The sequence below is a fragment of the Lutra lutra genome, chromosome 5 (genome assembly GCF_902655055.1).
Source record: "Lutra lutra chromosome 5, mLutLut1.2, whole genome shotgun sequence".
NCBI lineage: Eukaryota > Metazoa > Chordata > Mammalia > Carnivora > Mustelidae > Lutra > Lutra lutra.
The window spans coordinates 101324762-101338596 of record NC_062282.1 but is presented as its reverse complement, the minus strand read 5'-3'; the positions used below and the strand labels follow the sequence as shown (position 1 = coordinate 101338596).

The 13835-nt window shown below is 41.6% G+C and overlaps 1 protein-coding gene across 10 annotated transcripts in view; it reads right to left on the bottom strand.

Annotated features, from left to right (window-relative positions):
- Positions 1-13835, bottom strand: part of ARHGEF28 (Rho guanine nucleotide exchange factor 28) — a 314675-nt gene that overhangs the window by 171984 nt on the left and 128856 nt on the right. For all 10 annotated transcript variants that reach the window (XR_007127439.1, XM_047729921.1, XM_047729911.1 and 7 more), the window contains 2 exons: positions 8776-8923; positions 5177-5470 (listed from right to left, as the gene is read on the bottom strand). Coding sequence is in view for 9 of the 10 variants with exons in the window: in XM_047729921.1 (XP_047585877.1) it covers positions 5177-5470; positions 8776-8923 (442 nt within the window). In the remaining variant the exon portion in view is untranslated. The remainder of the gene's footprint in view (positions 1-5176; positions 5471-8775; positions 8924-13835) is intronic.

Here is a 13835-nt window from a genome sequence, read left to right as displayed (position 1 = left end):
TGAAGCACAAATGGTGAAGCTTTAAATCGTTTCTGGATAAGTATTAGGAGAAATAATTGCTAGGAAAGAAACTGCTTTCCACTTTTGATGCCACTCTCACTTAACACACAATAAACTCCAGCGGGCCATATGCCACCATTTCTTTCTTTCTTTCTTTTTTTTTTTTTTTTAAAGATTTTATTTATTTGACACAGAGAGAGTGGTCACAAGTAGGCAGAGAGGCAGACAGAGAGAGGGCGGGAAGCAGGCTCCCCGCTGAGCAGAGAGCCCAATGCAAGGCTCAATCCCAGGACGCCGAGATCATGACCTGAACCAAAGGCAGAGGCTTAACCCACTGAGCCACCCAGGCACCCCATATGCCACCGTTTCTTAGTCTGCTGTTACCTCACTACCTTAAAGACAAGCAGCACCAGCACAATAGGTTCATTAGCAGAGGACGCGCTGAGCATGTACAAGAGTCTCAACTGCTCACAGTTTAGTAGAGTTTCTACTAAACTGAAAAAGAGGGACCACACACACTGTGGACATAGGAGACTCCTGAACGCTCCTTCTCCCATGGCGGCACCTAATGTACGGTGTCACACACAGCAATTCTCTGAGAGAACTCCAGGAACTCAGTGAATGACTTCTCTCATACGCATGGTCAATGTGGAAGCACCACATCAGAATGGGCACAAAAGACTGAGACACGCTCACCATAAACTCTGCCCCGGCACAGTGCCCTACAATCAGGAAGGAACCCCAGCTCCTCTCTGAGGAATGAAAGGTTTGCATCACATCTAGCACCCCAACTCTGGAAGACTTCACCAAGCTGATAGCCAGGGGACAATACATCCAAGAGTTCCGCAGGACTAAAGCAAAGAAGTAGTTCTTAACAGGCAGACAAGCATTCACCACTACTATCCCCTCAGGGTATAACATAGAGGAAGCAGGCAGAAAGACATATCTCCCAGTCTTTTCCTGGAAGGGATTTGACTGCCTATTTTATAAACTGCTGCTTAAGGGTCCATTTGCTCATTGGCATGCATCTAGGATCTGACTATGATCCTCTCTGGACCCCAAGGGAGCCAATGGGAAATCCCCCAACACCTTCTGGGTTTGCTTCATTCCAACAATAGGTCCAGGTCACCAGCATCTCTCTGCAAGCAGCTTGTAAACACATCTGGCACCCCAGGTTTTATAGCTGCCACCTAAGGGACAGCGTCCCAGACTGCCTTGCTCTGATAGCCAATGTAGTTTGCCTTCATGAGTCCTGCAGGACTGTATTGAATAAAGAAGTAATTGTTAATGGGTGCACACAGAAACCCTGGCAGCAACCATCCCTTCAGGGTTCAGCACAGAGGGAGCAAACAAAGAATGTTCATCTCCCACCCTTTTCCTGGAAGATATTTGACTGCATACTGTCCCAGCTTATGCCTAAGCATAGGGTTTCTAATGAGCTTTTATCTGGGCTGTGAGTGAGATCTTCCCCTACAAGACACTGATGGGTCTTAGCACATCCCCAGCTACTGGGTACCACTAAGAACACAGACAGCAAGTTGGACAATCAATAAAGTTTGAGAAGCAACCAGGAACTTGGGCTAAGCTGACCAACAAGGTTCATCTACAGGAGACCAGTTTGTCAAGACTGGGAGAGGTGGGGCGCCTGGGTGGCTCAGTGGGTTAAGCCGCTGCCTTCGGCTCAGGTCATGATCTCGGAGTCCTGGGATCGAGTCCCGCATCGGGCTCTCTGCTCAGCAGGGAGCCTGCTTCCTCCTGTCTCTCTGCCTGCCTCTCTGCCTGCTTGTGATCTCTCTCTGTCAAATAAATAAATAAAATCTTTAAAAAAAAAAAAAAAAAAGACTGGGAGAGGTGTCTGTTTCATCTAATGTACAGAAACCAACATGAGAGTCAAAGAAAATGAAAAAAACAGGAGAACAGGTTCCAAACAAAAGAACAAGGTAAGTTTTTTAAATGTTTTAAATTTAAAAAATTAATTCTTTTTTTTTTTAAGATTTTATTTATTTATTTGACAGAGAGAAATCACAAGTAGGCAGAGAGGCAGGCAGAGAGAGAGGGGGAAGCAGGCCTCCTGCAGAGGAGAGAGCCCGACATGGGGCTCAATCCCAGGACCCTGAGACCACGACCTGAGCTGAAGGCACAGGCTTAACCCACTGAGCCACCCAGGTGCCCCTAAAAAATCAATTCTTAATGGAGGTAAGTGATTTATCCAATACAGAGTTCAAAATAACAGTCATAAAGATCCTTTCCACGGCTGGGGAAGCAATGTGTGAACAAAGTGAAAATTTCAACAAAAAAAGGTAGAAAATATAAACAACTTCTAACCAGAAATTATAGAGCTCAAGAACATAACACATAAAATGAAAATTCAAAAAAAAAAAAAAAAGATTCAACAGCAGACTAGATCAAATAGAAGAAAGGATCAGCAAACTAAGGTAGTGGAATTCATTCACTCAGAGGAGGCAGAAGAAAAAAAGTGTATTAACTCTACTGAACAGTGATGTTGTATAGAAGTGCCATTATAAGTCTAGGCTGCAGGCAATGTTACCTCCAGCACTGTAAACTGTTCTAAGAGAAAGTCTAGAAAAGTTCCTAGGAATTTTCAATTAATTTTTTACAGTGCTCGCTTTGGCAGCCCATATACAATTAATTTTTTACAATACCAAGATTTTATCCTTTGTACCTTCATTTGTCCAAACCAAGTCTAATTTGCATTTGTACAAATTTTGCATCTGTATATGTACATACAATATACTCCATATATGAAAATCCATTCACATATGCACATGAAAGTCAACTTTTACTGAGAACTTAGTATACTCAGAGACTGTTATTACTACTAGTATACTCAGAGACTGTTATTACTACTAGTATACTCAGAGACTGTTATTACTACTACTACACTACATATTATCTAATTTAATCATTACAACAAGCAGATGAGAAGGATACTATAAAGCTTCATTTCAGAAGTTAAAACTCTATGACACAAGAAGTAAAGTAACTTGCCCAGTAAGCCCCATAGCAACAGGGTCAGGATTTGAACCCAACTCCAAATCATAGATTTCCAATGACTATGACACTAGAATTGTTCTCCCATAAAATATATCTCATGCAAAGTAAACAACCTCTTACTGACATAAATTTGCCTACTTTAAGGACATGGATAAACAGAAGTCATGACCAATGAAAGCTTAGAAAACACAAATACATTTCTAAATAGCAATAAAAATGGCAGTTGGGTGACCCTTGCCAACTTGGCAGTTAGGCTACTGTTCACCCAACTTACCTGGTTATGTATATCTATCAGCAATGACTGTGCAGACATCTACCCCCAACACAGAAAATGGTGCGCATGTATTATTGTCAGTCCACAGAACTAAGATTTCTTAATTCATTCCTAAATTGTAGGATGAAAATATAGCATGTGGGTAACAGGAATCCCATTTTAAAGGCTCTTAGTTTAAGTTATTCATGTTCAGTAATTAAGTCCCATAACCTTCAACAATTTGTCATCTGCAGAGGCACAACTTAGTCCACTGCTGACTCCAAGCTGCTATGCTGAGGGAGGCAGTGGGCTATGGAGGGAACCCTGCTTCTGACTTGCATCTGCTGCTCCTGGAGGCTTGGGGGCATTTTACTTGTGGCTTTGCGTGCAGTGACTGGAGAAAAAGAATGAAAACTTTATGACTTTGTCAAAATGAATCTGCCTTCCAAAAAGTAAAACACCCTCCAATATTAGTTTAAAAAGAAAAAAGGCTAGGAGGCTTAAGAAAATAAAGTTCCTTAGTCAGAAAACACATATATACACAAATCATTACATATGTGAGTACATCCATGTATATCAACATACATGTATGCGTACATGTATGTATGAATGTGTGGGAACACGCATGTATACGTATGTATATGTGTCTGTACATGATAAATTTCCTTAGCCAGAAAACATATACTTTTTTCATATACATATGAATTATAATAGTGCTATCTAGGATATGTGACTTTCTTTTAAAGGTCCCAAAATACAACTTGCATTCATACCACAAATACTTCTTGAACACTTGATATGTTCCAAGCCATCTGGGAGGTCTTGGAGATACTGGTGAGGAGAATGGATACCACCTAGTCTCCAGGGTACCCATCCTTCATACATATCAATCAGCCACTATAAAGCCCAGTACAGCACACAGGAGTCAGGCCTGGCTCAATGATGAACTAGGATTGTGAACTGTCTCATCCAAGTTCTTCAGCAATAAGAAACATCTTCCATTTCTCAAGAGAGTTTTACTAAACCCTGACTGAAAGAAACAAATGGAGATCTTCTCTGTGTGTAGCATAGGGCCTTAAGATTCTGTTTACAAAAAGCATATCCCTTTACCTCGATTAGCCCATTTAATCTTATCCAATTTAATTTAAGTCAATCTGTAATTAGACTTTATCAGAAGGTAGAAACTCTTAAAAACAGCATTATCCAATAACTAGTCACACAAAAATAGAGAAAGACAGCAAAAGTACATGCGTTCAATAAAATACAAAATACCATCAATTTCTGATAAAATCTTGTGATTTGTAATCAACCAAAGAAGTATCTATTGAACAGTTTGCCCTCGAGCCTTGTGTGGACTTCCATAAAACATCCCTCTTTGTTCACACACAAATTCCACATGATTGGTGGTAAGTCTATTCAGTCTCCTAAAAAACAGGGGCCACCCAGAGTTTTCTCCCAAAGTTAATACAAATGTTCGAATGCTCTCAGTGACACTGGCATTTTAAAGATGTCAACACACCAGTTTTATTTCCCGCATGCCACATTTGTTCGCAGTGTTCCCACAGAGCTGGCCGCCTGTTACTCCTGATTGCTGCCTGATGGCCCAATAAGGCCAACAGAAGTAGAGCCACAGTCCAAAGCAGCTGGCTCAAGAGCTTGCCACCAAGAAATGGTCCTTCCCTCCTTGAGGCAAAGCTCTTCATCACCCGGAAGAGAGCCAGATAGCATCACCCAGCCCAGGGATGAGAGACTCAGGATCTCAGGCAACCCTGTCCCAGTGTTCAGGACAAAAGGCTCAGGACAAAAATGGGCACAAACATCAACCCATGGAGACAGACAACAAGTTCTAAAGCACATTCTCAACTTCACACCGAGGAAAGACATCTGAATTTTCTGGTGAAGACCCACCTTCAAGTGAAGAAATTCCCAACACCGTCCACTCAAGAGGCAACTCCAGATGGGTCAGAGCCAGCACGAACTCTTCGTCCAGGGCAGGCAGGGCTCCCACCGTCAGGGCAAATGGAGTCAGCAAGGTCTGATGACTATCAGCTGTGAGGCGATCAGCTTGGGTGACCAGCAAACGAGCCAGCCGGCAAGCCATGGTGTCCACGTAAGTCACTGAGCCGGAGCCCATGGTCACTGGGGAGTAACCTTCTGAGCAGAGGCACACAGACACCGTCACCGTCTCCTGAAGCCCATGGCCTGGACAACAAGACAGTAAACAGTTCACCTAGAGCCTAAAGGAGATGCTTGCCTCGTGTCCAAGTCAGGGGTCACCAGACTCACTACACTGCGAAAGGAGACCTCATGCTCCCGGAGAGCAAGGCAGAAAAGGAATGCAGCCAGTTATCTATCTTTTTTTTTTTTTTTTTAAGATTTTATTTATTTATTTGACAGACAGAGATCACAAGTAGGCAGAGAGGCAGGCAAAGAGAGAGGAGGAAGCAGGCTCCCCACTGAGCAGAGAGCCTGATTTGGGGCTCGATCCCAGGATCCTGGGATCATGACCTGAGCTGAAGGCAGCGGCTTAACCCACTGAGCCACCCAGGCACCCCTAGTTATCCTTAAATGCTGCCCTGTTTGTGGGGCCAAATTAAAGCAGATTCCATCTTCTTTCAATGACTCCTGATTTTTAAAAAAGTAACTTTTACAAGTTCTGAGCACTTCAATGTCTATTCTCCTATCATCATCAAATGTCGTTATTTGGCATACCTTCACCTTGTACTTCTACCTCAACCCCTGAATTTAAGTTCATCCTCTTAGAGGCCTTTGCCCTTTCGTCCTCTGCCACTTCCTCCTATGTCCTGTATTTTTAAGTATTTTTTTAGATGACAGTTTCATAACGTAGCTCCAAAGAGTTCCTTGAATGTGATTAAGGGTGGGTGAAGAGAACTCAACAGAAATACTTAACCAACGTTGTTCATTGCCCCCACTCCTGCAACTTCTGAGAATGGTTTCTGTGTCTTGGCGGTGTTAATAATTCTATTGTGGCTGGTTATCTAATCCTGCCACCTGTCCTTCCCTCTTATAATCTTCTTTCACTTGGCCAAGGTGGGTGAACGACTAGCCAGATACATTTTATGCTGCACTTGCCAGGATACCCAGGAATCAGTACCACCAAACTGCTGTGATTACTATAGTCACAGCCAGACAGAAGAAGGGTGAACTGGCCCCCAAGCAAATGGCTAATAGGATCCTTCATAGTAACAAGAGCATCCCAGCTCACTAAGTGATAACAACTGTCACGCTCACACCACCTCTTCCAAAATGACCCAATGGTCCAGGCACAGAATTCAGCCCTCCATCCCCAGACTATACACTTCCAGGATAGACTACAGAAATCCACTCTACATACTTCTGAAAGGTTACCCTGGGAAAGCTGTAACAGGAGAGAGACATTTAATAAGGTTCAGAAACAGGGACTGTCACCCATCTATACGAAATCACCTTTGTTAAAATCAAAGGTGAGAATCCTCACTTTGCAGTAGGCCAAGATGTCATCAAACAGATCTTCTTTAACACACAAGGACTAGGAGGAGACTCACCCCTACATCCAAGTAAAGAAAATAAAACTTTTGATACTGGGATTGGCACTTCAGTTATTATTTTCATTCTTCCTCCATAAGAGGCTTTGTAAAAGAAAACCAAGAGGGAGAAACAAAAGGCAGTAAAAACATAAAGGCCAAAACCAAAAGGTTGAGGCAGAAGAGACAGAGCTGAAGTGACTCTCTGCCATTAATGAGGTCTACTTTTTTTTCTTGTCAGTATGGTAGTTACTAGGCCAAATAGAGAAGTGTTGAAAATTACTCAGTTTCTAAATGTTTCGTACTGCCTGGGTCTGGTTTTCCACTACTGCTCTCAACTAGTTGTTTAAAGTTGTTCAACTTAATTTAGAATTTGAACATAGATGTAATTCAGAAAAAAAAATTTTTGGTTTCCAAATTACATAGAATGCTTTGGTTTTCATTGCACATTATACTCATCACTCTTTATGGACTGTATTATATTCTGTAAATTCACCTACGACCATGCACCTGATGTATGCCGGATTACCAATGAAAATACACAAACATCCATAGGCAGAGCAAAAGAATGGTTGGTTAATATTTATTACTTGGCTACTTGTGTATTCACAGAAGGAAAGTTTGGGGTGTCTGGGTGGCTCAGTTGGTTAAGCATCTGCCTTGGCTCAGGTCATGATCCCAGGGTACTAGGGTCGAGTCCCATATTGGGGTCTCTGCTCAGCGAGTAGCCTGCTTCTCCCTCTCCCTCTGCCTGCTGCTCCATCTACTTGTGCACACTCTCTCTGTCAAATAAATAAATACAATCTTAAAAAAAAAAAAAGGAAAGGTGAACAATAATCATGCCCAACCGAATCTGTAAAATATGTTAACTTGTATAGAAAGCATTACATCAATTACAGCAGCATGTTTAAAAACATGCTCATGGTCTCAGAAATGGGGCAACAGGTTGATCTGATGTGCAAGCCCAGGTAGGGCTGACAAGCCTGTGTACATACCTGCAATTTTATGTCTGTGTTGTTTGCATGTTTACTATCTGCCTATACTGCAGAAGCACTTAGAAATATCTTCCCTCTAAAAATGAGGCCAATCCTACCCTTCAAAATACTGAAGGTTCCCTACATGCTGCAATTTAGAGGACCTCAAAGACCCCTAGTTAAGGAAAACTAACCCGTCAATAAACCAGAACAATGAAACCCTCCCTTTCTGTAAGTAATAATATCTTCATTATGCTTCTGAACTACAGCTTCATGTCTCAGACACATAACCCACAGCCCAATGAAAATATGCAACTGTATCTGACAACTATTAGCTCTTAACAAACATTGGCATGAAATATTAATGAGTCATCTGTCACCATGGTAACTGAAGAAGAATATAAGAGAATGACAAGTTTCTAAACATGAACATTTTGGTGGTGGGAAGAGAAAGTTCTGGAGCCTGAGATCTAGTAAGGAAGAGTCTGGATACACAGAGGCCCAAGGAAGGAACCCAGCCACCAAAAGGAACAAGCAGGAGAGCGGTGAACACTGGGGCTGCCAGACTGACAACAGGGGAAGGAGGGAGGGAGAATGACAACCTGTTGCCAACGTCTCAGTTCTGCCTGAGCCATCCCTGGCCATAGGCCCTGGGACAACAGGTGGTGATGCCAAGACAGAGAGACTCCTCCATTGGACTACATGCAAAGCACAGCCAACTTTCAAAGTTGGGTGCCATCAGTAGGATGGGCCTGCCCAGTCTCGGCAAGGCAGACACAGCCAAAAGAAGCTCACAAATAAGATGACCCAGTGTCAGTGTCCTCATGGGCTCTGTCCCTTCCCCGCCTCCTAGCCCTGTGCACCACCGCACCCCCCACTCCCCGCTCTCACACACACCCATCTCACTTTGCAGCACTGTTTACTTTCTCCTCCTGGTCCTCTTTCCAGCCTAGGTCTCTGGAGGACAGATGCTTCCAGACAGATCTGCAGAGTAAAGACTACACCTCACCTGGAATGCTAGACCGGAGAACATTATCCTCAGCGCGTTCGGCAATCACGATGTGTCTCTGATGAGATCCATTGTAAATAAAGTAAAACTCGGCATCTTTAGGAAGATACACATTTTTGCCGAACTTTGCATGGACGGTCTTCTGCCCCTAAAAAAAGAAAAAAGAAAAGAAAAAAAAATGAGTAAGTTGAGGCATCATCACACCTTCTTGTCCTGGCTCTAAAAAAAATAAATAAATAAATAAGAAGGGCTAGGATCCAAAACAATGTTATTTGTACACTGAGATCACGTGGTTGACACTCAAATATCACAAATCCTCCTTCCCAACAGCAAACACTTGCGATGACAGAGAGATGCTTTCTGACATTTGAAAGTATGGTGTGAGAGCTGGTTTGTTCTGTTCTGAAGGCTGAAGAAGTCCAGAGCATAGGGAAGAAAGTTTTTAAGTTTACTAGCTGTATAAATGGGACTAAACTTTGTTGTCTTATATTTCATTTGAATTCCTACCTGATAAACATCATGGATTCCTTTTTTTTTCTTTTCTGTACCTGACATACCCCACAGTACCAAGGTTCAAAACAATTATTTTTAGTCATCGCCTTACCCTGTACTGGTTCCCAGCAGGTTGTAAGAACTTTAACTATTCACACACTGTGCCCAATAAACAGCTCCACACGCTACCACCCTTGCTGTGCCATTTCCAGTTTTGTCTTCTCTGAGAGACTTCCAACTCCTCTTTTTCATCTGGCATGGCATCACACTCTCTCTTGAGATCTTCTAGTGGGCACACACCCTGCTAAGTGCCCCAGTTCCAAGGAGAGAAGCTGCCCCTGGGTCACAGAGGAAGGTGAGGTATGTCAAGGAAAGAAGGTATGTCAAAGAACCATGTAGCAGGTGAGGGCTTGAACGGACATTATCATCCAGAGGCTGTGTGGAAGGACTAGACCTACATTGCTACAACCAAGGGAGAAGCACCGGTAGACAGGCCTGCCAGACCATCTAGAGACGCTGGAAGACTCAAAGGATTCAGAATACTCCCTCCACTCAAAAACAAAAAAGCAATACAACCAGAGTCCTCCAGGGAGATGGTACATTCCACCCAGCCTGTGGGAGTGGCAGGGAAATGGAAACTAGGAGGTGGAAAGGGTCGCCCACTTTGGAAGGCTTCCAGAGCTTGGCCCACGGCTGAGAAGCATCTGGGCTTTTGTGTGCTTGTCCAACAAAAACAAACCCTCTCTTGGCAGGTTCCTCCCTCTGTGATAGGGGAGAAAAGGAAACAAAGGAAATTCTACACAGTCTCCTTACCATCTGTTTGCCTTTGATGGCTATTATCAGCACTATATTCTGTAGGATATCAAGAAGTAGGCCAATCAGTATCAGAAAAAAAATCACTGCAGAACTCCTTTCTCCAATAATCACATGGATAGTTCATCCAAAATTTAAAAATAAAAGGGCAATGTTTTCCTAGCAGTTTGAAATCTAGCACACACAAAGCATTATCTTAAATTATGAAGTAGTATAAATACAAATTGTGGTTTAAAAAACCACTAGCTAACACAATTTTGGATTGTCCTTTCTCTGCATGTGAGCGCATGCAAACATACACGAGTATAATCAATAGAAAACAGCATGCCAAGAATAATCCACCATATGACAGCTTCCCAAAAAAGTTCAGGAAGAGGATCTGAAAAGCAAAAAAAAAAAAAACAACACAGTAACAAATGTCTGACATGACAGAGAGGAAACTTAGATGAAATTCCATTTCCTAAAAAAGGAAGAACAGCCTGTGTTCGTCATGTTCCTGGTGGCTAAAGGGACTGTTAATTGTCCACGAACAGAATCTGACCTGACTTGTCATTTTTTTTTTAAAGAAAACAAATTGTATCAACAGATCAAAGCTTTTCACAGATCAGAAGAATATCAAATCTGTATCTAATCAAAACAACCATCAGATGCCTGTTTTCTTTGGTTGGGTGAACAAGGACCACAACTTATAAAGGAGTTTAGTTCCAAGACTTTCAAAAACAATGCAACACTAAAGAGAAGAGTTTTACAATTCAGGTGTGCCTTCCTTTTGAGCCCACACCATGTGCTAAACTGGTAAAAGAAGATAAACAAAAATAAGTCAGAAATAAGACCTATGCATTAAAGTGAGATGCCCACAGTCTTAGCACTAAGGACACTAGTCAGCAATAAAACGGGTCCTCTTACTTGCTAATCGCAAAGAGATCAGAAAGACACGGAAGGCATTCTGAGAGCAGGAGGGATGGGGGTGATGCAGGAATTAAGAGAGAAACTCAAAGAGAAAAAATGGGATCGAGGGTGAGCAGGAGAGGATGACAGAAAAAGAAAATATGAATATGAAAGAACATGAACATTTCTTTCCGGAAAGTGAATGATCCAAGGAGATTCAGACTAAGCTACACACATCAGGAGAAATGGGTTTCTGAAAATGTTCCCCCAAACCAGTACAGTATAAATAACCAGCCACAAGTTACAACTTGGGGGAGCAGACTGGGGTCTTTCTAACCACTGTGGCCACTGAAAACTTGCTCTTTTTCTTAAAGGGCCACTAACTTTATTAATGGCAAGGATAAATTCCAACCTACAGAATTCCAGTGGGCCTGCACTTATTTCCCCCCTGGGATCAATTTCACACTTTTAAGCAATTAAAGCTATAACCTTTCCAAAGTGAATTTACTGTCATCAATGTCAGAATCACTCTGCTTCTATGCAGAAATATAAACATGTCTCATCATCTTTCTGTCAATTCACTATATCCCACATTCTAAAAGAAACACACATTCGACCTGCAGTGTAAGAGGGTTCCCCTCTCTCCTCATCCTCACCAACATTTGTTGTTTCCTGACTTGTTCATTTTAGCCATTCTGACTGGTGTGAGGTGGTATCTAACTTTGGTTTTGATTTGTATTTCCCTGATGCCAAGTGATAGTGAGCATTTTTCACGTGTCTATTTGTGAGCTTGTACAGCCACTCTGGAAAACAGTGGGAGGTTCCTCAAAAAGTTGGAAATAGAGCTACCCTAAAACCCTCAATCACACTACTGGGTATTTATCCTCAAGATACAAATATAGCAATCAGAAGGGGCAAGTGCATCCCAATGTTCATAGCAGCAATGTCCACAATAGCCAAACTATGGAAAGGGCCCAGATGTCCAATGACAGATGAATGAATAAAGAAGATGTGGGATATACACACACACACACACACACATATATACACAAAATATATATGCGTGTGTGTGTGTGTGTGTGTGTGTGTGTACACACACAACTATGTATTACTCAGCCACCAAAAAAATGAAATCTTGGGGACGCCTGGGTGGCTCAGTTTTTAAGTGTCTGCCTTCAGCTCAGGTCATAATCACTGGGCTCCCTGTCGACGGGAAGCTTGCTTCTCCCCCTCTGATTCCCCTGCTTGTGTTCCCTTTCTCACTGTCTCTCCCTCTCTCTCTCTCTCTGTCAAATAAATAAATGAAATCTTTTTTAAAAAATAAGTGAAATCTTACCATTTGCAATGACGTGGATGGAACTAGAGAGTATGAGGCTAAGTGAAATAAGTCAATCAAAGAAAGACAATTATCATATATGACCCATATGTGGAATTTAAGAAACAAAACAAAGGATCATAGGGAAATGGAAACAAGACGAAACCAGTAAGGATTCGAGACTCTTAACTGTAGGAAACAAACTGAGGGTTGCTGGAGTGATGGTGGGTGAAGGAATGGGGTAACTGCATGATGGGCATTAAGGAGGACACATGATATAATGAGTACTGGGTATTCTATGCAACCGATGAATCAATGAACTCTACCTCTGAAACTAATAATACATTACATGGTAATTAACTGAGTTTAAATTTTAAAAAATTAAAAAAAAACACACTAATTTTGCTGAAAATTCCATAGTAAGAGGCATAATGGGCAAAATTATTTCCCCAAATTAATCTAAAACTTTAATGTTCTCTAGCCAAAACCCAAACTTAATCTTCAAATGAGAGAAGGCTATTTTAAAGTGTATCTGGAAGAACAGATTCACAAGAGTGGGAACAGTCTAGAGAAAGATAAGGCTTGAGCTGTGGAGAGTGAGATCAGAATTTGCCCTACCACAAAGCATACCTTGCAATAAAACCATAATAAATTAAACAGTGCAACCTGGGCACGACAGACCACTGAGTATGGAGCTGAGAAGCAGACACATGGAAGTTATGTAATAAAGGTGACATTTCAAGCCAGTGGGGAAAGAATAATCGGCTCAGCAAATTGTTTTTTGGGACAACAGCTATCTATTAGCTATTAGGGGCAAAACAGGCCTCATATCGCATATCTCAATTTCCAATTCAATATTGAATACAAAAATTCATAAGCACATTAAGTTAGAAGGCTATCTAAGATTTCTCAGTAAAAAAATTAAAAAAAATAAAATTTCTCGGTATTAAACAAAATGATAGGGATTAAAGAAATCGAAATGACACCACTCCAATGTACCAACTTGTTTTCATTCCTTTACTGCCTTCCAGGCTTCGTGCAAGGCACAGCTAATTCTTACAGAGCTAACCTCACAGCATAAGTACACATATGGTGTTCCTATCTCTTCCAGCAAAAGTACTTTTCCATTTTCTGATTTTTGGCACCCTTTTAATTGCATTCCATCAAATGAGATGTTCTTTATTCTCCTCTGTTACTCCTGTATTGTTGTACTTGAAGAGTGTTTCTAGCTTACCATTATAAATGATACTACAAGAAACTTTTTCATGTGCATTATTTTATGTTTTACTATTGTAGAATAAAATTCCAGAAATGGGTCCAAAAATGTGAAAGTTTGTCACAAATCGCCAAACTGCTTTCCAATAATGTTCTATCAAATTCCATGGCCACCAGTGCTGGTCATGAGTATCATTTTCATTACAACCTTGCCAAAACTTTTATTTCCTAATTTATGGACAGCAAACAGTTCCTTGTCGATTTCATTCACTTTTTCCCCCCACCCCTTAAATTATGTCTCACTTTTACTAAAGACTACTGCTAAATAGTCCCAACA